Source organism: Peromyscus eremicus, chromosome 1, assembly GCF_949786415.1.
Source record: "Peromyscus eremicus chromosome 1, PerEre_H2_v1, whole genome shotgun sequence".
Classification (NCBI taxonomy): Eukaryota; Metazoa; Chordata; class Mammalia; order Rodentia; family Cricetidae; genus Peromyscus; species Peromyscus eremicus.
Window position 1 is genome coordinate 61,324,322 of NC_081416.1, and position 27,011 is coordinate 61,351,332.

A 27,011-nucleotide genomic window follows, 5' to 3' on the forward strand; every position below is an offset into this window, starting at 1 on the left:
TCTTAAGGGTCCAAAGAAGCCACATCCCAGGGGCAGGTCATAGGCAGGTGTAGCAGTTACCTGCTGCCTCACTACAGGCAGCGTGCAGCAGGAATCGTAAAAGTTCTTATTAATAAGATCAAACCCGGACCAGGTATTGGGGTGAATTCTGGAAGATCAGAGAGACAGAACAAGCCACAGCTAACCTCACCTGGCCAACTTCTCAGCTGGTCTTGTTTCCTCAGACTGGATACTTCTGTGTCCTCATCCCAATGGCTCTCAGCTGAACTGCTGCGCGAAAGCCTGAAGCTTAACCAGTTAAAAGCTTAACCAGCCAAATGCTTCTAGTTCCTGGTCTTCACACCTTATATATCTTTCCTTTCTGCCATCACTCCCTGGGATTAAAGGCTCACTTCTTGGGATTAAAGGCGTGAGTCACCATGCCTGACTGTTTCCAATGTGGCCTTGAACTCACAGAGATCCAGAGGGATTTCTACCTCTGGAGTGCTAGGATTAAAGGTGTGAGTGCCACCATTTTCTAGCCTTTGTATCTAGTGGCTGTTCTGTCTCTGGCCCCAGATAAGTTTATTAGGGTGCACAATATTTTGGGGAACACAATACCACCACAGCAGTGTTTCAAGGTCAAAGCTGGAACAGCCACCCACTATAGCAGGGGCTGAATATGAAGAAGAAATTCGTGGCTTTTCTTTTGAGATAGGGTCCACTATGTAGCTCTGGATGTCCTGGAACTCGGAGATTCACCTGCCTCTGCCTCCTGTGTGCTGGTTAAAGGAGATCCTTTTTCCTGATGCTCAACTTGCCATCGATATCAAGAGCTCCTATGGCTCAGGATCTCTGCACACAAGCAGACTCTACATGTGTAGTCCTTGACCCTCCCCCACCTGCACCACAGGTGTACTTGCTGATGGTTCTGATGTCCTAGCGTATCATGTCCAGGGCTCAGGTGTGTGAGCCTCATAATCAGGACCTTTGACATGACCATGAAGGAGACTGAGAAAGCTCTACAGGGCAGGATGGGGCACTGAGCATCCCTCATGATGGGGTCATGGGTCTTGCCCAAGGACATCCTAGAGCCTCTAGTGCTCTGTCTCAAGTGGCAAAACCTGCCCATTAACCCCCCCACAGTAGCCCTGATGTTGTTCAGGTATCCAGGTCCAGATGTCAGCCCTGAAGGATGCTACCAGGTGGAGGGGCAGGGCCTAGTCACTGTAGCAGGAAGGCCCTAGGGGCAAAGGATCTGAGATGTTGCTCAGCAACAGGCACTTTGGCAGGTCACTCCACATTAGGGCCCAACCCCAGGTAATGTGTTAGGACCTCGAATCCTTCCCACTGATCACAGCAGACAAAGGAAGGGTGGGTTAGGAACATCAGATAGATCCAGAGCATGGCTCCTGGCCAAGCACTGCTTGTCTGTTACAGCTGCCTATTTGGGTCTGAATGCTGAACTCCACGTGGATCCTGAGAGTCCTCACAGGCTCTTCTGGAAACCAGACGTTCCGCTCACTCACAAACATGCCACTCTGGACACAGGTCATAGAAATACTTAGGTATGCTTCCTCCTAGCCATGTTGAATCATCTGTCAGGCATGGTACTCACCATCACCCTTGGACACACTGAACACACAACAGCCTTGCTGCTGGTGTCCGAGATGGAGCCCCAGCTTTCTCCTCCAGCTTTCTTACTCAGAACCAGATAATGGCTTAACAAGCTCCAGCATTCAAGGAGGCAAGCTGGGGGATGAATAGATACCCCCAGTGAAGTGTCATAGTTAGCTTCAGTTGTCAACTTGACATACGTGAAAAGAGGGAACCTTGATTGAGGAATTGCTTCTATCAGATTGGCCTATGGGCATATCCGGGGACATTTCTCCATTGCTCATTGATCGGGAGAGAGGAGCTTAGTCCAGTGTGTGAGGTGCCTTTTCTGGCCAGGTGGGCCTGGGTTGTATAAGAAAGGTAGCTAAAAAAGCCAGTTAGCGGGCCGGGCGGTGGTGGTGCATGCCTTTAATCCCAGCACTCGGGAGGCAGAGCCAGGTGGATCTCTGTGAGTTCGAGGCCAGCCTGGGCTACCAAGTGAGTTCCAGGAAAGGCACAAAGCTACACAGAGAAACCCTGTCTCGAAAAACCAAAAAAAAAGAAAAAAAAGAAAAAAAAAAGCCAGTAAGCAGTGTTCCTTCACAGTCTCTACTTCAGTTCCTGCCCTGACTTCCCAGGACTGGAACCTGTGTAAGAAATATCAAATAGTATTCTTTTCTATCAAATACTATAAAATTTGTGTTTAGGATAAGGAATTCAATTTTATTTTATTTTCTTTTTTTTCTTTTTTTTTTTTTTTTTTTGGTTTTTCTCTACGTAACAGCCCTGGCTCCTGGCCATTCTAGGAATATGATGGCCTGGAACAGTGACCCTCCTTCAGTCAGGGACCATTTCACCTTCCTCCATTTTTTTGTTGGTTCCTTTCAGACCAGTCAATTCAATGATATTGTGAGGTCAGACCCCAGCCAACTCAGAAAAGACACAGCCACCACCTGAGTTAGAGGAAGAACCAAATGTACTTCCTGCTTGGTGTGTTAACTCTTTCCTTGAGCACACTCTCCTGGTCAAGAGTAAAATTTGCCTTGTCCAGACACTTCAGTTGGAATGGTGGTCTCTTTATTTACCACCCAAAACTTATCCAAAACTTGGGAGTTGAGGTAAATCCTTTCCTCCTCAAGACTCAAGCCTATGGAAGGTTCTGCCATTTCCGGTGCCTTAAGACTGCTTTTGGGGCAGCACAAAGGTGGAGCTGTGTGAGCACGTGGACCTTTGGCCATGTTCAATCTGGGCCCCTTCATGGGCTTCATGTCAACAGATAGGTTTTTAGGGATGGGGCAGTCTACAGATCTAGAAGGCTTTCCTTGTGGCTAGGTCCAGCTTGTGGTCTGACTTCTAGCTTGTGAATCCTCAAACATCACCACCCAGACAGCATAGGACCCTGGGCTTCAGGCTCCTTTTCCTAGGCCCCACCAGAAACCCCACACGCAGGCGGTGCAACATAAGGAACCATCGCTTTAGATACAGGTTGGCCTCCCCAGCCCATCTGGCCTTTCCTAAGGAAACTCAACATCAAGCCCCAGGTTGAGGCGTCCACAGCTCAGGAAGTGATATTCCATTCTCCCCAGGCTCATCCAAAACTCCAGGGACCCAGGCGTCTTTGGAAATGCTACATGCGACCCACCTCCGTGTCCCTCATCCAGTCAGCCTGATTTATACTTGTCGCTCCCAGACAAGTATAGCCGGGTTCAATTGCGGACAAAGGCCCAAGGCGCGGTAGCCCTGTGGACAATTCGGACCCTGAGTAACGTCTGCCCAGCCCGCTGCGCTCAACTGATGTGCTCCTGAGGGTCACCAGCCTTCCCGGCCCCCAGCAATCGGGTAACCAGCACTCAGGGACTTGTCGCGTCCCGCTTAAGCGCGTCCCGCCCCCCCAGTCCCTGCGCACGCGCATGCGGCCCCCATCGGAAGGCAAGTTCCGCCCCCCAACCCGGCACATCCTGCAGGCCAGCCCCGCCCCCGTACTTCGCGCACGCGCATTCCACTCCCGCGGCAGGCGAGCCCCGCCCCACACCGCCCCTACCGCTCTTATTAGGGGAGTCTGCAGCCATGGCGTCCGAGCGGCTGCCCAGCAGGCCTGCTTGTCTCTTGGTGGCCAGCGGCGCTTCCGAAGGTGAGGCGCACAGGGCAGCTGTATGGCGCAGTGGCCTGCCGTTCTGACTCCAGGTCAACGTTTGTGCCTGCGGAGTTGGGATCCTGGGACCCTGCACCTGTTTCCCTGGGGCAGGCCTGTGTAGTCTGAGCTCGCGGGCAGGGTGGCCAGCGACTGCGGAGATGACCCTGCCCCCAGGTCAGCCGCAGGGGCTCGGTACTCTGCCCACCGTTCCTGCCTCTCCTGGGTCCTGATCCTAGGCCTATCTTCACGCGCCTCCAGGACGCGATCCTAAAACGGGTTGCTCGAAAGAGCTGCACAGAAGGGACTCGCACACAGAAAGGGGTCTCTTAGCTATGGGTTCCAACTGCCCCGTGTGTGTCTGAGAAGCTAGGCGGATGATTACTTCACGGGTCTTTAGGGAACTGACTAGCCCAAGATAGTCACAGCGGGGTGATGGAACTCAGGGCTGCGGCCCGGTGTATCCCTCTCAAACCGTAGAGAGCATCTCAAGCGAGCATGAGCCTGAGGGTACCGCGGGATCTTAGACTGATGAATCCCTGGGGTCCACACAGAAGCTTCCCGGTGGAGATGGGAGGAGCCTGAGGGTGCTGCTCCGCCCTGGAAGACAGGGTTAGGAGAATCTACAGTGAGGGATTGAGGAGCTGATGGGGATAATCTGGGCTTGGTCACTGAAAATGTATAAAGTCATAAAAGTAAAGAAGCTGGTGCATGTCTTTAGTCCCAGCATTCAGGAAGCAGAGGCAGATGGATCTCTGGGAGTTTGAGGCCAGTCTGGAACTTATAAAGCAAGTTCCAGGCCAGCAGGGCTACATAGTGAGATTCTGACTTAAAAACTAAACCAAAACAAAACCCACAAAGCAAAAGCCTAGTGTAGGAGTTAGAGGCAGGAGGATAAAGAGGTTAATGACTACATGAGATGCTATCTCAAAAAGAGAGGGGAAATCGCTTCTCGGCCTTTTGGGTAAGATCAAGTGTAGTATCTGTCCTTATCAGTTTAATATCTGATACGTCCTCTATCCGAGGACAGCATATTACATGGATTTTTAGAACTAGGAGTTGGAATAGGAGCTTGCTCCGTCCACTCCACGCATCGACCTGGTATTGCAATACCTCCAGGAACGGTGCAAAAAAAAAAAAAAAAAAAAAAAAGAGAGAGAGAGAGGGAAAGATGGAAAGATGAAGCTAAAGGGTTGTGCCCTTAGATTAAACTAGCACAGACATCACTGCACTTGAGAAGGTGATGTGAGTCTCTACTCCCTAGCTGAGGGGCGGCTAGGCTGTACCCACAAATCGGCTGGAAGTCTTGTTTTTTCTAGACAGTTTTTTTTTTTTTTTTTTTTTTTTTTTGTGTGTGTGTGTGTGTGTGTAGCCTTGGATGTCCTGGAACTCATTCTGTACACCAGGCTGGCCTCCAACTCAGAGATCTGCCTGTCTCTGCCTCCCAGGTGCTGGGATTAAAGGTGTGCGCACCCACCTTCTGGAGTCAAATGCAATAGGCAGGCTCCTTTTTGAAGGCCTCTTGACAGGCAGAAGAGTGCCGAGAACAGCATGGTGAGGCTCTTAGGAAGATGGGACCCTCTAAGTGTCCTGAGTGTGGGGAGTGCCCCAAACACCATGCTCCCTGCTGCATTTAAGTCTATGACCTGTTCAGTCTTTCTCTCCCCAGGCTATGGGGACCTTGGATACTGGTGGGTCTATAGGGGAGGACCCAAATGGCTGCTGCCCTGCCCCCACCAGGGTGTAGACCCTGGGGTGGGTGAAATGGACTGCTCCTGAGGCCGGGTCTGGGACCAGGAGAGTCCCCAGGAGCATCGGCAGTCTCCGGGGAACAGGGATGGGCCAGCTGACCCTGTCAGGCCCTGGCCTTTTTGGAACTCTCTCACGCAGGTGTGTCAGCCCAGTCCTTCTTCCACTGCTTCACACTGGCCAGTGCTGCTTTCAACCTCCAGGTGGCCACCCCTGGGGTGAGTACAGTCACCCTTCTCCAGGGAACTCCTGCGCTCCTCTCCTTTCTTGGGTTGAGGCTAGGAGAGTGTAGAGAGCCCTCTGTAGTTGATAGGGCCAGGAGGGAGCTATCTCCCTCCAGATAAGGGGATCTACAACCAAACTTGGTGGAATCCTTAAGTCATGGTCCCAGTTCCCTGGACTGTGACTACGTGTGTTAAGGGAGCTTTTTTTCATTGTGGCTTGCACTTTTGCAAGTCTATAAGTGAAAGATAAGAAGACTTGGTCCTAGTGTGTGGGTCCTGCCCAGATCCTCCTAATAGGAGAGATTCCTGATTCTTGCACTGTGGCCCTGGGAACATCAGATATGTTCATGGCAAATGTGCATTGTGTATTTGCATGTTTCGAAGTTACAAGGTGGGTGGGACAGTTGTTGCTACTTTATAACCAGGAGACTGGGGACCATGGGGGGGGGCAGGGTGTGGTGATCTCCTGTGGTAAGACCTCAGCCTTGTGTTGTACTGGGCTCCTGCACACTGGTGGTTTGGTTCTCTGGGCCTACCTTGTACTTGGTTTTTCTCTCTCTATAGCCACTGAAGGCTCCCTGCCTGAGCCAGCCAGTAAAAGTGGCTGTCTAGGCAGGTGTTTGTGCCCCAGGGGCTGTTTTGAAATCTGTCAGCCTTTCTGAGTTCTCTGTCACCCAAATGTGGGGGAAGATGCTGATGCTGACCCTTCACCTAGGCTCTGCTTCTACAGGGAAAGGCCATGGACTTTGTGGATGTGACCGAGAACAATGCACGTTGGGTACAAGACTTCCGCCTCAAAGCTTATGCCAGCCCCGCTAAGCTTGAGTCCATAGACGGTAGGTTGTGAAAGTGACACGTGGTAACTTCTAGCTAGGGGGTCCCTGTGGAGGGCCTCTGTGTCTGGTCGTGCCCTGATTTGACCTGTGGTTCCCCCGCAGGTGCCCGGTACCATGCTCTCCTGATTCCCAGCTGTCCTGGAGCCCTGGCTGACCTTGCCAGCAGTGGGTCCCTGGCTCGGATACTGCAGCACTTCCGCTCAGAGAGCAGTGGGTGACAAGAAACTGGAGAACAGGCTGGCAGGCAGAGTAGGAGGGAGTGGCCAAAACAGTGGGCAACAGGGAACTAGAGACGGGGTTTGGAAGGCAGACATGGAGTGGCTATTGAGTTCGGGGTTTGGGGTTCAGGACTGGGCGTGCCTGGTGATTTCATCAGCCCTCAGATGGCCGTGGAGAGCCGCAGTGGTTCCGCCCTGCACACAGGTCAGTTTGCTCTGTGTCCATGTGCACAGCAGAGTAATCTCACCAAATATAATGTGTGCACTCTTAGTCTCTTCACTGTGAGCCTCTGAAGGCCCAGAGAGGGCTGGTGACCATGGCCTCTTAGCCCTTTCCATGGTAGGTTAATCAGGATACTGTCTGGATTCCTAGTGGAAATCGGCAACATCTGTTGTGATAAGCACATCTGTAGGCTGGGGCAGGATGCTCATCAGAGACCAGAATGCAGACAGGCTCCATTCAGTGTCCTTTGTTGGTGAGAACTGGTCCTCTGGGCATAGACAAGAAGCAGTTGTCCCCAGCTACCTCTGCCATGGGAATATACTGGCCATTGAGTTGCCTTTGGGGAGGAGCCAGGGTAGCCTCATTGCAGAGCAGGAGACCCCCTGGGAGTACCACCCCCAGCTGCACAGTAGCTTCTCTGCAGTGTGAAGCAGTGGCTGGTACATGGACTGGGAGTTCTGTGTGCTTACACATCTTAAAGCTGAGGCAGCCTGGGCTCTAAACTCCAGTCGTGTAGCATCCACCTCGGGGGAAGGAACACTTGGCAGGGACCCTACCCAAGATAGCACCCAGGGCCTCAGAGTACCCTGTTCCTTTTAGAGCCCATTTGTGCCATTGGCCATGGTGTTGCTGCCCTGTGCTGTGCTACCAATGAAGACAGATCCTGGGTGTTCCAAGGCTACAGTCTGACGGGGGTGAGTATTCCATGGGCAAGCCAGTGTCCATTCCTTCCTATCTCCTTACTCCTACCTGAACCAGGAAGAGATTCCTACAGGCACTGTGACCTGCCAGTCCCCACACTGCTAGAGCAGTTCTCTCCTTGTCCGTGTGGTATGTGCTAACTGTAAGATGGCAAGCACAGCCTGAGACCCTCACATGAACATCATGGAACCCATGAAAGGATTCCTTCCAGAGGATACCAGTCCACCTCATCTTGGTCACACTTATGCCTTGATGCTGGGGAGCCAGGCACTCTAAGCCAGGGTGGCTTGTTCTATAAAAGATGATTGAGTTTTGCCTTTGCGCATCTCCCCCGTGTGGTAGCTGAGGCTGCTGCTTTGATTTGACCTGCCTGGTCTCTAGAGCTGGTCTTGGGGACAGTAGAGCACTGGACAGGGTAGAGCCACTAGCTGGTCTGACTCAGGCCCTGCCCTTGCAGCCTTCTGTGTACGAGCTCATCAGGGCACCCGACTTTGCCCGCCTGCCGCTGGTTGTTGAAGACTTTGTGAAGGATTCTGGTGCTGGCTTCAGTGGTGAGCCTAAGTTGGTGCCCCTACACTTAGATGTGTGGGGCTACCTTCTGTGTCTTGGGTTCGTGTCTTAGGTCCTGCACACCCCTGTGGTGAATCGTTTGCCCAGACAGGCTTTCCTACTGGCCCCTGTTGGTCACAGCACCTCCGTGGGTGGAAGTGGGACTGGGCCTAGGCCTTGTGGGCCTAATGTTTGTGCCCTCTACCTTAGCCAGTGAGCCTGACGCTGTGCATGTGGTGCTGGACCGTCACCTGGTCACTGGCCAGAACACAAACTCCACTGTTCCTGCTGTCCAGAACCTGCTCTTCCTCTGTGGCAGCCGGTGAGGGCCCTGGGAAAGGGTTTGGGTGGTTTCCGGCTTTGTAACTGGCTCCCTCTACTGGGCAGTTTTGTCTGTGATGCCCTACCTGCTGGTGCTGAGTCTGGACCATGTGTTGTTCATCCTATAGGAAGTAACGTGGATGCTGTCCCTGATCCTGGTGGCCTAGAGACAACATCTGAACTCACTGTGGCCTCTTCTGTTGGTCCTTACCTGATGGGGCCCTCAAGCCTCCATCTGGACCTTGTGGGATGCTGGAAGCCTCTAGGAATTAAGACTTGTAGAGTATCAGTTTAATGTAAACTGAACACTCCTTCCTCCATTCCCAGCACAGTGTGGAGCATCTTAGCTGGCCACAGGTAGTCCCTGAGATCTGCAAATTGAGCATTCCAAGAAGAATCGTCCATTCTTGGGGTTTTAGGATGGGGTGTTGCTCTTCCATGGCCCTCTGGCTATTCCCATCCCTTTGGCTGTTGGTGGGAACCATGGGGAAGGGACCAACAGGCTGGAGCTTGCCCTGAATTCATCTTGCCAAAGGTGAACAGTGTATGTTTCCTTAGCCCTAAGCAGGCTGCATCCTTGCTGAAGAAGTCTGCCCTTGTTTAAGCCTTGCTGGCCTGTGGTTTTGAATGTACTAGAGGCCCCAGCTTGGCCTGGCCTGGCCTGGTTCTGGACCCTTGGAGTGGACACAGTGATGTCACCCTGCCCCATATGGCATGGAAAAAATATGTCACACCTAGAGATCCTTAAACTGTTGTTACCCCATAGTCTGTCCAATGGCCTCTGGGCTTACAGAAGCCTCAGCCCAGTTATTTCATCTACTCCTAGAATGGATGAGTCCTGCCTCCCAGACCCTAGATAGGCTTTTGCTGAGGACCTGATATGGACACGTAGCCGCCTCCCTCCTGGACATGTTTGCTGTCAGTCCTGGGGCACCTGGCCTGGACTGTAGCCTCCAGTGAGCAGCCTTCTAGCCCTGGAATAGAGCCTTCCAACTGCACCTCTCAACTTCTATCTCCACTTAACTTTTGCACATCCCAAGCTCCAGAGTAGCACCAGTGCCAGAGACCTAGAGGAACACCTTTTGGCGGTGAAAAATCTTGAATGAGGGAAGTCCAGAACCAAGTGGAATAAAGAAGCAGGAGAGCCCACCTGTCTCCGGATTCCTCCCTAGCCATGCACTGCCCCCACCTGCCATGAACAGTACGGAATGACGGATATTCCTGGACAAAAACTTAAAAATCTGAGGCTGTGCCCTAAGCTTGGCTGGTTCAGGCATAGACTGGGTGGTCTGTAAACAACAAATATATTTCACATACATCTTAAAGCTTGAAGTCCAAGGTTATAGTGTGGCAGGTGTGTCTGTTAAGGGCTACCTGGCTCAGACCTCTTTGCTTCTTACCTGGTGGGAAGGGGTATCTGCTCTCTGGAACCTGGTCAGAGGTCACTGATTATTTCATGGAGCTGAAGTCCCACTCACCACTGTCACCGCAGTGAGGAGGTTTTAGCATGAATTAGGGGACAGCTTCAGACACTGGGGAGGTGATGCCGTGCTGATGGGGTTTGAGAGCTTCTAATTGGCTGGCTCCACGTGAGATTCATGTTCTCTCTGTCTTTTGGTTTTTCAAGACAGGGTTTTTCTGTGTAGCCCTGGCTGTCCTCTACTCAGCCTCTGCTGGGATTAAAGGCAGGCACATGCCACCACCGCCCATATTCTATACTGAGGCATCACATAGCTATAGCAGTGAGGTAGGTGGCTCTGAGTGTGCCTGGGTTCTGCTCCAAGGACCTTCCCAGTGGCCAGTCCTGGGTGGAGAAGGGACAGCAGGCTGGAGAAGACAGAATGAACAAAACCCTGGAAAAGTGGCAGCTGGGCTCGGGGTATGTTCACAAACACATTTTAATTACTTTAGAGAAATGAAACCTTGAGGACTGGGATTAAAGGTGTTTGCCACTGCGCCCAGCTAGTGGTTTCTTTACAATGGAATATCACCAGTTCAGTCAAGTATTTGGCCATAAATTCTGATACATAGCCATATGTAGTTGTGCACACCTTTAATCCCAGCAGAGGCAGCCTGGTCTACATAGTAAACTATAAGACAGCCTGGTTATGTACAGAGACCTTGTCTCCAAAAACACAAGAAAGAGGTCCACAGAGCATACATAATGAATGCCTGGCCAGTAGTGTCCCTGGAGTCCTCAGGTTGGAAAGACTCAAAACCTTGATGTCCTTTTAGGACACACTATTGCTAGCCCAAAGGTTGAGGATTGGGGTGGTATGGGCACAAGGTTCTGCCTACTACATGCTGAAGCAGGTCGGCCTCAAGCAGCACTGCTCCCACAGGCCCCGTCTCCTGGCCAGAAGTGGCAGAATACCTGTGGGTCTTGATCAGGGGAAGTGTGAACCTAGCTGTGCTGGGTTGCAGAAGCTGCTCCCCACTTCACATCCAGGATAGGGCTAGACTGCCCAGGCAGGTACTTAGCTCTAGAGCCACTTATGGTGGGACTTTGGGGGAATGGGCCTGGAAAGTTGCTCTATGATCCTCCCTAATAGGGGTCCATGGGTCTTTTTCATCAGAGCTTCCACCTGCCTCTGCCTCCTGAGTGCTGGGATTAAAAGCATGGGCCACCACTGCCTGGTTTTTATTTATTTATTTTTTTCGACACAGGGTTTCTATGTAGCTTTGGAGCCTATCCTGGGACTCCCTCTGTAGACCAGGCTGGCCTCGAACTCGAGAGATCCACCTGCCTCTGCCTCCCGATTGCTGGGATTAAAGGTGTGTGCTACCACTGCCCAGCTCTGGTTTTTATTTGGTTTTATTTAGGGTTCTATGTAGTCCTGGAACTCACTAAGTAGACCAGGCTATCCTTAGATGTGGACAATCTGGTTGCTGCCTTCCAGGTACTGGGATTATAGGATGTGCTTCCATGTCCCTTCAAAGCTGGTGCCATATCCTATGCTGTCCCCATAAGGTGGTGCCACTGCTCTTTAGAACCTGGCTACACCAGGCAGAGCACCTAGATGGGAGAATAAACCACTGGACTTACTCTGGGCAGTGGGCAGGCCTGGCTCTGTAGTTTTGTGTAATATTTAAGGTCCAGCCTTACATTTATACACTTCCAGGGGCCCAGGAGAGACACTACCAACGGCGCAGGAATGAATCCAGTTGCCTGGAGCTCTTTAGTTCAATTGGTTTATTCCTCAGCCACCATCATTCAGTCACTAGTTCAACTCTCTCAGATCTCTCTTTATTTCCTTAGTTCACTTCTTGTTCCCTCAATTCTTAATTCCCTCTAATCTTCAATTCCTCAATCCTTCAATCTTCAATTCCTAGTTCCCGCAATTCTTCAGTCCTTCCATTCTTCATTCCCCCAATTCTGTTCTCTCCATTCCTAGTTCTCTCCAATCCTAGTTTTCTCCCATCTTCCATCCCTCAATTCTCCATCCTTCAGTCCTTCCTCCCCATCTTTCGGTCCTTCTCTGTCTCCCTTCTCCGGGACTGGTCTATATCCTATCCCAAACAGTAACATCTTGTGTTTTGTATACAGCACAAGATTGTGGGGGTCCCAACTAGAGGCTTCCTGGCAATTTTATTTGCAACCCAAAAGGGGAGAGTTAAGAGTGGAGTCAGTTAGTAGTTGGGATAAATCAGAAAAGGAATTTATGTGCTAGAAATATATCCTTATTGTGGTTAGGTGAAGGCATTAAGAATCAACTGCCAGGCGGTGGTGGCGCACGCCTTTAATCCCAGCACTCGGGAGGCAGAGCCAGGCGGATCTCTGTGAGTTCGAGGCCAGCCTGGGCTACCAAGTGAGTTCCAGGAAAGGCGCAAAGCTACACAGAGAAACCTTGTCTCGAAAAACCAAAATCTATCAACTATAGACTTACAGGTGATAGGGTAGGAAAAGTCTGTAGGTCACTAAAAGTTAAAACTGTCACTTTTTTCCTCTGTGGCCAGTTTCCTGACGGGGCGGGGGAAGGGAGAAGAGTACTGATAGCTAGTCAATCTGCATCACAGCTTGAAGCTCCTGCTGAAGGGAAACTTCCTTTGATCTAAGAGGTTCTCTGGGGTGGGGGTGGGGGGAGGCCTTGATTAGCACAAGAAACAAAGCTCATTTGTCTAGTTGGTAGGCATTTGGCCTGTGAGACATGTCGTCTCAGAAAAGATGGTTTATCTAAGTTGGGGGATTTTCAGGCGTCTAACAGATGGCCTGGTAGCTGTTCCTTGCTTGTCTTTTAAGGCTTTGTTTGGGGTTGACTCTATCTTAGGAAGTAGCTCAAGGAGGGTATTTGCAAATGGCAGATACCCCAAACAAATGCTAAAGAGGGGGCCTGGAGCTCAGAGGCAGAAGGTTCTGTCTACTGACTATCCAGGTGCTTTGAAACGGAGACTCACACACATATACACACTTTAGGAGAATTATGAGCACAAGGAATTCATAGCAAGACACAACTGAATATTAAGCTGTATAACACCAACAGACCTTGCTGATTGGCTTCCCACTCGGCTGACCCTTGGCCTCGTCAAGGTATAGCTTATAATATACAGCTGCACTTCTATTTCATATTCCTGTGGCTCGCCACACTGCAGCACTATGTTCAGCTGTGGCCCCCCAGGGGCAGAGCCCACCATCTGTCTTCCAACTCTACTAGTGCGCCCTCTAAGACCAGGCAGGTACAGGGACACCAGGTACAGGGGGAGTTACTGGATAGTCTCGCCACCAGAAGTCAAAGACTTCTGCCATCTCATGTCCCAGTTGTGGTCCAGTGGATTTTAGAAGATGAGGATGAGGGCCACAGTTGTCTGTCCTGGGCGACTGGTACTTAGGTGGATGGGACAGAGATGGTGAAATGAAACACAACATAGGAAAAGCAACTGCTTTAATGAATTAGACAAAATTTCACATAAAGTCAGAAACCTATGATCCATCCCTTCTCCAATCACTAAAAAATGCAAGATTCATCACAAGCCATGTGCAATTAGGACCCAGCTCAAGGGCAGTGCAGGTCTGGGGTCCAGCCTCAGGTGCTGCGCTACTTTCCATTCTCAGCGCTGAACATTCGTTCCTGGAAATGACCAGAGGTAGAGTCATGTCAGCCCCTTACTCTGCCAGGGCTGCAGGGCCTGGGGGGCCCCAGACAAGACCCACCAAGGTCCCCGAATGGCTTCAGCAACCAGCCGGGATCCATGGTTCCCCAGAGAAAACCAAACATACACACCTATCTTTATCTAGCTGTATATATACAGATTTGTTTGTTTGTTTCTATGTGTAGCTCTGGCTGTCCTGGAACTTGCTCTGTAGACCAGGCTGGGCTTGAACTCATAGAAATCCTCCTGCCTATGCCTCCCAAGTGCTGGGATTAAAGGTGTGCACCACCACTGCCCAGCCCTAGTTTTGTTTCTTGAGATAGTCTCTGTCTTTTAAGTGCTTGGACTACAGGCATGTACTAGTATTCCTGGCCCAGGTACTGAATTTGTGATCCTCTTGCCTCACTCTCCAGAATGATGAGACTATAGGGGTGTGCTACCATGCCAGGCTCTTGGAGTAACTTTCAACTCTGCGCCAACTTTGCCCCCGGGAGAAGGAGAAAAGGCCCCAAGCTGCCTACACAGGAACTCACCGTGAGCATCCGCTCTAACTTTATGGCATCAGCAGCAAACTTTCGGATCCCATCGGAGAGCTTCTCCACGGCCATTTGGTCCTCATTGTGCAGCCAACGGAAGGCCTTCTCATCCAGATGTATCTTCTCCAAGTCACTGGTCTGGGCTGGGGGATACCACAGCTCTCCATGCCTGCCTTACCCTTCGACTCATAACTGTCCCTCAGCCTAGGCTGAGTATCTCCCATCAGGGTCAGGCCTTAGCTCCGCCCACACAGAGGTCCTTATCGGGCCCCTTGGCCTTACCCGCTTTGACGGAAAGCACAGGTGCCAGCTTGGTGCTATCCTTGAGCAGCTCCCCCAGGAGCTTGGGTGAGATGGTGAGGAAATCGCAGCCTGCCAGTGCTTTGATCTCACCGGTGTTACGGAAAGAGGCACCCATGACAATGGTCTTGTAGCCAAACTTCTTGTAGTAGTTGTAGATTTTGGTGACACTCTTTACACCTGGAGGAAACGTAGGCATATTCCAGGATGGCCCTAGAGCTGCCTGAGCTGCTGTCTGACCCCGCCCTGACCTGGTCCTCCAGCCCTGCTCATCAACACAGTAGTTCCCCTGCCCCATGATCTTAAAAAGTAGCTCACCAGGGTCCTCCTGGGGTTCATAGGATTTCTTGTCTGTGTTTGCCACATGCCAGTCAAGGATGCGCCCCACAAAGGGAGAGATGAGCGTCACACCCGCTTCAGCGCAGGCCACAGCCTGGGCGAAGGAGAAAAGGAGTGTCATGTTGCAGTGGATGCCATGCTGCTCCTCCAGCTCCCTGTGAACAAGATGGGCACGGGTGTTGCTGAGTGTAGCCTCAGGCTGCTCTCCAAGAGCCTTCAGTTCCTTTTTGTTTATTTTTGTTTTCCGAGACAAGGTTTTTCCGTGTAGTTTTGGTGCCTGTCCTGGATCTCGCTCTGTAGCCCAGGCTGGCCTCGAACTCACAGAGATCTGCCTGGCTCTGCCTCCCGAGTGCTGGGATTAAAGGTGTGTGTCACCGCTGCCCAGCCGAGCCTTCAGTTTCTTAATAGCAGGGGCAGGAACAGGGCTGTACATAGTTAAGAACAAGCTTGAGACTCAGCATGGTGGGTCTGGACAAGGAGTGACCAGGACTTCCTCCATCACACACATCCACATTGCATAACAGATAAAGGCCCTCCAGCACTGCACTCAGGGTCCCACCCCTCATCAGAGCTCTCTGGGTTCTACTCCTAGGCTAGAAACAGCGGGTCATTACCAAGGGTGATTAGGACCTAATTCTTCCTGGAGCTACCCTGCAGCAAGCCCAGTCTATCTCCTGAGAAGCCCCTTGGCCCAATACTCACTCCTGGGCAGCACTACCACCTCATGGTTGAGGCCTGAGAGCCAAGCCTAGGCTTAAGCTACTCCAGCCACAGTTCCCTTCCCAGGGGCCAGTTTCAGAGGTGCCTCCACCACGCGGCTACTTGGGTGTCCAAGCACAAGTGTAGTTCATACCAGCTGGCTCGGCCGAAGGGGAGAGAGTCTCCTCTACTGACCATGTGACCCAGTAAGCCTACTTCTCTGCATCTGCCCATGAGAAAGGAAAACCCATGTCCACACTAAAATGTATACAGGCCTGTCTTCATACTATTATTCTCAACAGACCCTGATGCCCAACAAGAAACAAATGCAAAGACACAATCCACCCACCAATGGAATAAAGTCCAGCCAGGAAACAAGAACAACTAGAACATGCTGAGTCAGACACAATAGTTGACGCATGGTCTGCCTCTACTTATAAGACATGTCCAGAACAGGCAAATCCAGGTTCTAGGTGAGGAAAGAGCAGACACTGCGGAGAGGAAATGAGTATCTCTGCTGCCCAGGACCTAGAACGACAGGACTGACTTCTAGAGGGGGCATCCATGAAGAGTCTGACTGTTTTTCCCCATTTGGCATTCTCTTCCACTTAGAGCATACTATTTGTAGGACAATGAATTTCTTCAACACTTATGTAAGTTTTGGCTTCACTGTTCCAGGAGGAGACTGAGACCTGGAAGTGTAAGAAAGGCATTCTTTCTTACCTGGCTCTGTCTGAGCTGCCCCTGGAGCGGAGCGTAGGCTTGTCTCAAGGGCTCCCCCCAGATACTGGTGTCAGCTGTCCAGGAACAGAATTAGAATCAGAAGCAGAAGCTGCCTCCATGTAGGGCAAACTTACTTTCCAGCCTGAATTCCCTCCCAGGTTGAGGATAACTTGATGAGAATTCTGTCCTTGCTGACCCCAGCTTCTTTGTAAAGCTCAATGAGGCGTCTGGCTCTGGCCACCATTGCATCCTTATCAAAGGACAGCCTGTAAAAGCAGGGGATTCCAGGTACTCAGATCACACAGGACAGCCACCAATGGAGCATGTCAGAAGCAGGGGATTCTGTAGCGGAGTGGCTCTCTGGGCAACCCGTCCCAACCCCTACAATGGACACAGAGCAACTTGAGACCCAATTTCAGAAGCAGGCCTGGCAGCCAAACCTTGTAACCAGCACTCAGGAGAGTCAGGAGTTCAAGGCCAGCCTGTGCGACAAGTGACACTGCTTTGAGGCTGAAAAGACGGCTCAGTGGGTAAGAGTTAAGAGCACTTGCTGCTCTTGCAGAAGACCCAGGTTTGGTTCCCAGCACCGATACGACAGGTTCACAACCTTGTGTGACTTCAGATCCAAAGGATCTGATGCCCTCTTCTGGCCTCCACAGGCACCAGGCACAAATGTGATGTACATACATACAGGCAAACACCCATACACATAAAAATAAGTAAATCTTTCAAAAAGAGACTTCGGCCTTAAAAGTAAATAAAAAGCCAAACCAAACAGAGAAAAATGGGGTCAGAGTTGTGCTGAGTTGGTAGAGCACTTGCCTATCATACACAAAGCCCAAATCCCTGACATCACATAAACTAAATATGGTGGGGTACTCTTGTATCCAGCACTGAGGTAAGGGCAGGACCATATAAGGTCAAGGTCATTCTCAGCTACATAGTAAGTTTGAGGTCAGCTGGGGCTACATGAGACCCTGCCTCTAAGTTACATTAAAAAGAACAACAAAACACCCAAAAGATGGAGAAATGGCTCAGTGCTTAAGAACACTGGCTGTTCTTCCAGAGGATCTGGGTTTGATTCCCAGACCCCATTTGGTGGTTCACAACTGTACTTTATTTCCAGTTCCAGGGGATCCAACACCCTCTTCAGATTTACATGCAGACAAAATACCCACACACATTCATACACATTAAAAAATAAAAACATTCATACACATAAAATAAAAACTTTCTAAATTTTTTTGTTTTTTGTTTTTCAAGACAGGGTTTCTTTGTGTAACCCTGGCTATCCTGGAACTCACTCTGTAGACCAGGCTGGCCTCAAACTCAGAGATCCCTGGCTTCTGCCTCCTGAGTGCTGAGATTAAAGGTATGTGCCACCACCATCCTGCTTACAAAATTTTTAAGTTGCCAGGTATATTGGCACAGGCCAATTAAAATCCCAGTATTTGGGAGGCAAAGGCAGGCATGATCTCTGTGTGTCAAAGGAAGCCAGCTTGGTCTACACAGTGAATTCCAACAGCAAGAGCTACATAGTGTGACCATGTCTTAAAAACACAAACAAACGCCGGGTGGTGGTGGTGCACGCCTTTAATCCCAGCACTCAGGAGGCAGAGGCAGGTGGATCTTTGTGAGTTCGAGGCCAGCCTGGTCTACAGAGCAAGATCCAGGAAAGGTGCAAAGCTACACAGAGAAACCCTGTCTCGAAAAACAAAACAAAAGAAAACAAAACAAAACAAAAAAAACCCACAAAACAAAACACAAACAAACAACAAAAATCACCAAATTTCTGGACACCTTAGTGCAAGTATATTTTCATAAAAGACACAGGACTCAAGATCAGCCATTAATCAGAGTTCTAGGCCATCAGTTCTGTACAGTCTTTCAATATAATGTATATTACACCACCAAATGAGTGTGGAGAATATCAAGAGCCACTTCCTCTTCAGCCACTGACGCCACCAGGATACCTGCTGCCTCCCGACCCTATCCCCACCTACCTTGCATCCACTTCTGTGGATACACGGCCTGGAATCTTCTTCAGTATCTCTGCTCCAAACATCACAAACAGTTTATCAATAGCATTTTTAATCTGCTCCTCTTGTGGTCTGAAATTCAGAGGTAAAGCTGTATTAGAAACTTGGAAGGCTTTGGGGAACCTGTAAGACCAACTCTGACTCTTTTGCCCAATTTCTTTCCCTTCATCCTCCCCACCACGAGCAGGAGAGCACACGCTACTTGTTTTTGTTTGGTTTGCGACAGTGTTTCTATATAAAGCCCCGACTGTCCTGGAACTCACTATATAGACCAGTCTGGCCTCAAACTCATAGAACTACTAATTTCAACACTTGCCCAGTAGTTCAGGAAGAGAGATTCCAGTGTTTGAGGAAGGAAGAAAAGGGAGGGAGGGAGGGAAGCACTGTTTTATTATAGTGAAACACCCATAAAACATGCCATCTTGACCTAAATTTAAGTTTATAGTTCAACAATGTTAAATTAAATCATACCACCATCATCTTCAGAACTTTTTCTTTTCTTTCTTTTTTTTTTTTTTTTTTTTTTTTGGTTTTTCAAGACAGGGTTTCTCTGTGTAGCCCTGGCTTTTTTAGAACTCACAGTGTAAACCACGCTGGCCTCAAACTCTGCCTCAGAGATCTGCCTGCCTCTCCCTCCGAGTACTGGGATTAAAGGAATGCACTACCACACCCAGCATAAAATTATATTTTTTATGAAATCCCAAGACAGTGAAATGCCAATCACCCTGATCTGACCACACACACTATATATGTATAAAATTATCACATCGTACCTCATGAATATTATAATTACTATATCAAAAAGACTACACATTATGATCTGTGTGATAATGTGGAAGAGGTAAAACTGTAGGAACAAGAAAAAGATTGGAGGCCAGCACTGTGGCACACAATGTTATCTTAGCACTTGGGTAGGCAAGCTTAAGAGCAGTCTGGCTACACAGGGATACCTTGTATCATACAAACAGGAAAGAAGCCGAGGACATACACAAGGAGGTAGGAGGAGGATCAGAGATTGTGGTGATGGTTGTGCCAATGCACAGTTCACTAAAATTCATTGCCCTGTTGTTAAAAAGTAGTGACATCTGGGCAAGGTATTGTGCTCTGTTAATCTCAGCACTCAAGAGGCAGAGGCAGGTGGATCTCTGCGAGGCCAACCTGGTCCAGTGTGTTCCAGGACAGCCATGGCTATGTAGAGATCCTGTCTCAAAAAAACAAACAGGGGGGCTGGAGAGGTGGCTCAGAGGTTAAGAGCACTGGCTACTCTTCCAGAGGTCCTGAGTTCAATTCCCAGCAACCACATGGTGGCTCACAACCATCTGTAATGAGATCTGGTGCCCTCTTCTGGCGGGCAGGGGTACATGCAGACAGAACACTGTATACATAATACATACATAAATAAATAAATCTTTAAAAAAAAAAAAAAAACCAAACAGACAAAAAAACTAACAAAAAACAAAGAAAGAAAGTAATGACAACCAGAAGGCAAAGCATGGCTGTCAGAGCTATAGACAGCCTGTCAGAGACAGGAAGGCCATCAGTGTTCTACATCTCAGCTGCAGGTGTTCACACTGGCAAGCCTCAGAGCCACATATCCAGTGAGAGTGATTTACTCCATACAAATCACATCTCAATGAACAAAAGACAGTGTTGGATTGGAAGATAAATATGGCCAATTTGGGGAGTGGGACCTGTGGGGAGCTCTCCATCACCCATACTCACCCACCCAGCTTCTTGCCATAGGCAATGGCCTCCTCCACCAGCTCTTGGTAAGCAGGCATCTGTGCTGCAGCCAGGATCAAGGATGGGTTGGTGGTGGCATCCTGGGGCTTGTACTCATCAATGGCTAGGTAAATACATTTCAAAAGCAGGCAAGATGGTTAATCTTGTTATCAGCTGGACTGGGCCAAGAAGCATCTAGATCTAAACTACTTTTGGGCTTGTCTGTGCTTCCAGGAGGATTAACTAAGGGAGAGACCTGCTAAGAATGTGGATAGCATAGCCCACAGACTGGAGGCCCAGTGGAATAAGAGAGACAGTCTGCTAGCACAGGCATTGTCTCCTTGTATCTTGTGTGCCCTGAGAGGAGCCGCTTTGCTTTACCTGTGACCTCTCTGACACAACAGACTGAAACCTCAGAAACTGGGGGTCAAAACAAATCATCCCTCCCTTAAGTTTCCTCTCAGGTATTTTGTCACAGTGACCAGAAGCAGCTTTCACCTGAGATGGGGAAGAGTGCCCAAGTGGATCACAGTGACAATTCTCACAGCAGCTCCAGAGGCTGGCTTCCATGTGAAGACAGTAATCAAGGCCACACACTTCAGCTGGGAACAGCGGCACAGCCTATGATCCTAGCTCAGGTGACTGAGAGTTTAAAGCCAGCCTGGATTACAGGGCAAGACCACGTCTCAAAAGACCAAAGCATGAGCTAAGTGTGGTGACACATGCCTTCAATCCCAACACCCTGGAAGCATACACAGGAGGAGCTCTGAGTTCAAGGCCAGCTTGGTCTTAGTGAGTTCCAGACCAGCCAGGGCTACATAGTGAGACTCTGTCTCAAACCAAAACAGACCACCAAACTATAGTGGTGTGTGATTTTTTTTTTTTTTTTTGCAACATTTTTTTATAGTAAGGTTTAAAACAAAATGAATAAGCCAGAGTTTGAGGCCAGCCCGGTCTACACAGTAAGTTCCAGGCTATCCAGGTCTACATAGTGAGACCCTATCGTGAAACAAAACAAAGCAAGCAACAACCACAACACCACCAAACAAAACTAGGCACCCCAGAACAATCATCCTCCCATAAAAGCTGATTTTTAATGACTTGGAAGGGAAGTATGAGGATGCTAGAAGATGCTTCACAAGTTTGTCCTATTGCCTCACAGCCAGTAGGAGGCGCACTAATCCTAAACCACTGCCAAGTATGCTGACAGGACACGCCTTCAGACACTCCTTCAGTTCTTCTCTCTTTAGGTTTGTTTGTTTGGTTGGTTGGTTTTTGGAGGAAGGAGGTGCATATTATGCCAAGCTGTATTAGCTCTTTTAACATGCTAGTTTCCCCCCTCAGGAATTCAGAAAAGCCAATGAGGCTCTGTCAGTTCAGCTATCCAAGTGAACAGGCACAGGAACAGATGCAGAGCCACCAATGTCCAGCTTCATGAGCTTGCTTAACTCTTTTTTTAAAACTTGTGACTGGGTGGTGGTAGCGCATGCCTTTAATCCCAGCACTCGGGAGGCAGAGGCAGGCGGATCTCTGTGAGTTCGAGGCCAGCCTGGTTTACCAAGTGAGTTCCAGGAAAGGCGCAAAGCTACACAGAGAAACCCTGTCTGGGGGGGGGGGGGGGAGGACGGGACGGGACGGGACGGGACGGGACGGGACACGACAAATTTGTAATCCTCCTGCCTTGACCTCCCCAATGTTGAGAGATTACATTACAGGTCTACACCACCATAAGTCTTTTGAGGATAAGAACAGGATAACTCTGTGTCCTCATAGTGCTAATATAAGTCTGCACATTATGAAACTGCTGCAGAGATAACCACAGCAGGCCTGGTCTACAGGCAGCACAATGCATGGCTCACTGGTGTCTGCTTCCTGATTTGGACATCACTAGGGAAACTGGGTAAAGGGTGCACGGGCTACTTTTGCAACATCTCGGGAGCCTGTAATTATTTCAAAATAACAAGTAGGGGAAAATGTGCTCTGGAGTGGTGCTGGCTCAGGTGTGAACCCATGGAAGGGTGCAGAGAAAATGTAGCTTTCTTCCTATAAAACTGCAGACCCGCTAGGCGGTGGTGGCACACACCTTTAATCCCAGCACTTGGGAGGCAGAGGCAGGTGGATCTCTGTAGTTTGAGGCCAGCCTGGCTAAAGAGTGAGTTCCAGGAAAGGTGCAAAACTACACAGAGAAACCCTGTCTCGAAAAATAAAAAACAAAAATTGCAGACCCAAAGGCTGCTGGAGACACAGCTCAGTGGAAGAGCACCTGTGTGATACCCTGGGCTTGATTCCTATCCCACCCCTACAGATGGGCTTTAAGGCCCAAAGACCCTTACGTTTAGTGGAAAATGAAGGGGGCAAATGTTGTAGGCATGAGATTCTATTTTCAGGGGCCTGTGACACCCAAGGAGTTAAGAAACCTTCACCATACAATAGACATCAAATCTAATGCAGTGCTTGTAATTATTTAACTTGTGTTAAGCTACACTATCAATGAATGTACTTTTGTTATTTTTGTTTGAGACAGGGTCTCACTATGTAGCCCTGGCTGGCCTGGAACTATGTAGACCAGACTGGCCTCCAATATTAGAGATTTGCCTGCCTCTGCTTCTCAAATGCAGGCATGTGCTACCATGCCTGGCTCTTGCACACTTCACAAACGTTAGCCAGAAAGATCTGCACTACACTCACAGTGGAAAGACCTCAGGACTCCCAGGTGGATTTCTAGAAGCTCTCTGACAAACACATAGCTTCTGTCAGACAGTTTCTCTACTAGACCCACATCGGGTCTGTCCTTCCTTTATATTTAAAGCAGTCCAAATATGCCTAATCACTCTGACTCTCTGAGAGATAAACAATGTACTTACTCATGAGGAATTAAAGCCTGTTTCTCAAGTCACCGTGAGAAAGCAGAAAAGAGCAGAAAGTGCTTTTGTACTGGGCTCTCGTGGAGCATTTCCTCAAAGTCTCATGTTCACAGCAGATGTGAAACAAGTTCAGCTAGACCACTCTACACAGCTGAGAGTCGGACTAGCAGGTCAAGCCTTTCTACCTATTCTTCCAAGTTCTCTCCAAGTCCAGGAAAATCTGAGTGCTGGAGCTGGGCGTGGTGGCACTGCCCGATCCAGCACTAAGAGGCTAAGACAGAAGGATTACCAGGAGTTCCAGGGCAGCCTGTGAAACCCTGTCTCAGAAGAAAAGGAGGTTTGGCAATAGAATAACCACGTGATTTAGTGTGTGCATCTGGTCTGACTCCAGCAATACTGAGTACCCAGGCAGTAACCAGCTGCCACCTTGGAAGGCCAATGCAACAAGCTGCAAAAGCAGGTGGCGTCCACAGAGGCCGTCCCGGCCCCACAGACTGCACCGGCTCCAAAGCTGAGCCTGTGTTATTGTAGGCTGGACACCAGGGGTCAGCGGGACTCTTCCTTAGATCGCCTCGACCCACCGAAGTTTCGCAAGGGGCTCCCAGGGTCACCAATAGCCTGGAGGCCGGTGTAGGACCTTGAGAGTTCGGCAGACTCGCCAATCCGGGCTCTAGCGCCCGCGAGGCCCCGCCCCAGGCACCCACACCGGTCCTGATCCCAAAATTGGGGGTGCCGCAGCTCATTCAGGGCGCATGCGCCGCGTCCTCTCACCATTGAAGTCACCCGTGTCGGCCACCACGGTAGTGAACTGCTTGAGCTGGTCCAGGGCGGACTCCATCCTCTGGCGCTTTACCGGGGACCCCGACATGGCGAGGAACGTACAGCTGCGGAGGCAGCAGGAGCGCAGCGATCCACAATGCTCCGCGCGTCCTGACCAATCGGAGCCAAAGCTAAGTGAGGCCCCACCCCTGGAGGCGAGCCCCGCCCTTGTACTTGGAAGCGGACGCTGTAGACCACGCCCACGGTCCTTGGTCTTTTCCTCCGTAGTACTTGGTTATTTTCCACTGGTCCAGGGAGGGTGGAGCTGAGGTGCGGTCGCTCTCTAGAGCTCGGATGTGTAAAATGAACTGTAAAATGAACGGACTGCGTGCTTCTACTGAGACTCGCGCTCTAAGCCTAAGACCCCAACAGCCTGCGGATGGATGAGACTCTGAAGTCCTCAAAGCTCCAGAGCCATGCTAAACCCCTGAGCCCGCTCTGGCTTCCAGCAGTGCCTCCCCTACAGGTGCGCCCACCCCAGCGGGTGAACCTCGAAGTGCACCCCTTTCTCCAGCTGTGGGACCTCGTAGCTCTCTACTGCTCCCAGTTTAGTTACTAGGAGGTGCACCCCTCCGTGCGCCCACCCGATCGTGGTAAGGCCGGCTCGGCGCAGCCCCTGCCTACAAGCAGACAAGCTGATTCGCAGTCTGAGAATCCAACAGGTGTGCGGCCTCCTGGACAACCTCTGCCAAAGCCACCAGTTCCTGCTTCCCAGATAAGAGTGTTCCTGGTGTTGCATTAGGCTGCCGGGTGATCCCTCCCTTGCCCTCGATTCTGCATCTCTCCTGGAAATCCGTCCCGAATGAATAAGTAGCAGGTTGAGAATGTGGAGAAGGGAGCTGTCTCTTCAGTCAATAATAAGAACCGTGGGGACAACGTTCTTACGGTGTTCTCACTCATTATTGATTCACAGTTCTTTGAATATGCTGGCTCAAGTTAGTACACGCACACGTACGTCAGATACTTCCTCTCAATATTTTGTTTACCATCTATCCTAGTTTGCTTTGTATCGCTGTGATAAGCACCACGAGCAAAAGCAACTCAGCGAGGTTGATTTCATCCTACACTACCAGGTAACAGTCTATCACTCAGGGAGTCAAGGTAGGAACTCAAGAAAGGAACCTGGAGAAAGACGCCTTCCCGGCTTGCTTCTCTTGGCTTGCTCAGATCACTTCCTGGTCTTTGGTTGTTCAGCCTGAGCTGTCTCTCCAACCCTCAGCCTCCTTTCTTATACAACCCAGAACCCCCTGTTCAGGGTTGGCACCACCCACAGTGTCTGGGCCCTCCCATAACAATCATTAAAGAAAATGGGCCGGTGGTGGCACACACCTTTAATCCCAACAGTTGGGGTGGATCTTTGTGAGTTCAAGGCCAGCCTGGTCTGCATAGGGAGTTCCAGACAAGCCAAAGGGAAAATGCCTCACAGGCTTTCCTACAGGCTAATCTGATGGAAGAGGCATTTTCAAATTTGAGGTTCCCTCTTCCTGGATAACGCTAGCTTGTGTCAAGTTGACAAAAAAAAGTAACCAGCACACTATCCATTTTTCTCAGTATCCGTTAAAAAAAAATTGGGGGAGGGGGTTGAGACCAGGTGAGGAGACTGGCCTTGAACTCCTGATCTTCCTGTGCCTGCCTCCCAAGTACTAAGATTACAGGCATGGGCCACCATACTTGGCTTCTGCTGACTCCATTTAAGTTCACTGGAAATGGACTTTCACATACTAGCCACAGAGGCTGCCTTTAGAGTAGTAGTTCTCAACCTGTGGCTTACAACCCCTTTGGGGGGTCAAAGGACCCTCTCACAGGGGTTGAATATCACATATCCTGCATATCAGATATTTACATTATGATTCATAACAGTAGCCGTGCAGTGGTGGTGCATGCCTTTAATCTCAGCACTTAGGAGGCAGAGAGAGATGGATCTCTGTGAGTTTGAGGCCAGCCTGGTCAATAAAGTGAGTTATAGGACAGCCAGGGCTATTACACAAAAAAACCCTGTCTTGAAAAATAAAAGAAGCCGGGTGGTGGTGGCGCACACCTTTAATCCCAGCACTTGTGAGGCAGAGGCAGGTGGATCTCTGTGAGTTCGAGGCCAGCCTGGTCTACAGAGCAAGTTCCAGGAAAGGCGCAAAACTACACAGAGAAACCCTGTCTCAAAAAAAAAAAAAAAAAGAAAAAAGTAAGAAAGAAAATAAAACAAACAAATGACAAAAACCTGATTCATAACAGTAGCAAAATTAAAGTTATGAAGTAGCAATGAAAACAATTTTATGGTTGGGGGTCACCACAACATGAACTGTATTGAAGGGTCGCAGCATTAGAAAGGTTGAGCACCACTGTGTTGTGGCCTGGCTGGCCAGGTATATGGGGTCGTAGCCAGGGCTCCAGCTGGTGGGCAAGAGGAGCTCCAAGACATGTCTTCACCTTGCAGTCTGTGTACCAATTACTTCCTCTGGACAGCCACCTCTGGATGGGCCAGTGGGCTTGGAGCAACCCAACCCAGTTTCCCTGTGAATACTGCTGGTTACTTGTGCTGTATTCAGAGTTTTCGAGGTAGAGCCTCAGCTGCAGCAGCCCCAGCTGGCTCTGCTCCATCATCTATTCCAGCACACCAATTAAAGAGAGAAGTAGTGGTGAAAAGCAGAGAAAGACTTCATCAGCATTAGGAAATGGGTCACCAGCCACCTTGTTAGACTCGCTCATAAAAAGGCGGGGTGTGGGGGGGTGTGCTAAATAATTTGTGATAATAAGGTTCAGAATCTAGGCTTCACAGCATGGACTCTGGCTTGCAGCATCACCCCCTGGAGACTTGTTAAACGTCTTCCCAGGACTTCCAGGTAGCAGCATGTGAGTAGGCTACAGCCTGATGAGCAGACAAGCTTCAGTGGTTCCATGCTACGTCTTCCTCTTCCTGAGGTGGAGCTTCACTCAGGTGCAGTTATCTACCCTCACCTCACTGCATTCTACAACACATAAATTTAACAAAACAAACAAACTCAATTGATAGCACCTGCTTGTCAGTTACCATTGTTTTTGACACTCTTGACCAGAAGGGCTCAGAACTCTGTCGTCCTCGCAGGAAATGGTCATTACATCTAGAAGTCAGAACAGATGTGATTTTCTGCAGAGGACCCTCACAAGATTGGGACTATTAACAGCCACTCGTGAGGGAAAGGTCATAAGCCCCTCACTTGATCCTTTGGCTTTTCATTCTCCCTTCTGCCTCTCCCAGCCGCATTGGTCTCAGAAGGTGCGACAGAGGTGGTTCTTAACATTTGGGTCACAAACCCCCAGGGGGATCGAATGACCTTTTCACGGGTATTGCTTAAGACTATTGGAAAACACAGATATTTA

At 49.9% G+C, this 27,011-nt stretch overlaps 2 protein-coding genes and 1 non-coding gene across 4 annotated transcripts; 2 read left to right on the top strand and 1 right to left on the bottom strand.

Annotated features, from left to right (window-relative positions):
• Positions 1-3,570: 3,570 nt before the first annotated feature.
• Positions 3,571-9,853, top strand: Gatd1 (glutamine amidotransferase class 1 domain containing 1). 2 transcript variants are annotated; one of them, XM_059264557.1, is made up of 8 exons: positions 3,572-3,706; positions 5,597-5,673; positions 6,410-6,515; positions 6,618-6,725; positions 7,557-7,651; positions 8,116-8,209; positions 8,418-8,529; positions 8,657-9,853. In XM_059264557.1, exons 1-8 carry the CDS (start codon positions 3,643-3,645, stop codon positions 8,661-8,663), a joined length of 663 nt encoding a protein of 220 aa, XP_059120540.1. In that variant the 5' UTR covers positions 3,572-3,642; the 3' UTR covers positions 8,664-9,853. The 2 variants fall into 2 exon arrangements, with proteins under 2 accessions (XP_059120545.1, XP_059120540.1); XM_059264562.1 differs by lacking the exon at positions 8,657-9,853 and having other exon boundaries at positions 3,571-3,706; positions 8,418-8,533.
• On the top strand, positions 4,651-4,841 carry LOC131903201 (U2 spliceosomal RNA). Its single transcript, XR_009377448.1, has one exon. It is a non-coding gene; the product is annotated as a U2 spliceosomal RNA (small nuclear RNA).
• A 3,538-nt stretch (positions 9,854-13,391) lies between the features above and the next one.
• Taldo1 (transaldolase 1) lies at positions 13,392-23,764 on the bottom strand. Its single transcript, XM_059264575.1, has 8 exons — positions 23,610-23,764; positions 19,975-20,098; positions 18,217-18,324; positions 16,348-16,479; positions 14,771-14,946; positions 14,435-14,632; positions 14,150-14,295; positions 13,392-13,594 (listed from the first exon to the last, which is right to left on the bottom strand). Exons 1-8 carry the CDS (start codon positions 23,704-23,706, stop codon positions 13,562-13,564), a joined length of 1,014 nt encoding a protein of 337 aa, XP_059120558.1. The 5' UTR covers positions 23,707-23,764; the 3' UTR covers positions 13,392-13,561.
• Positions 23,765-27,011: the final 3,247 nt, after the last annotated feature.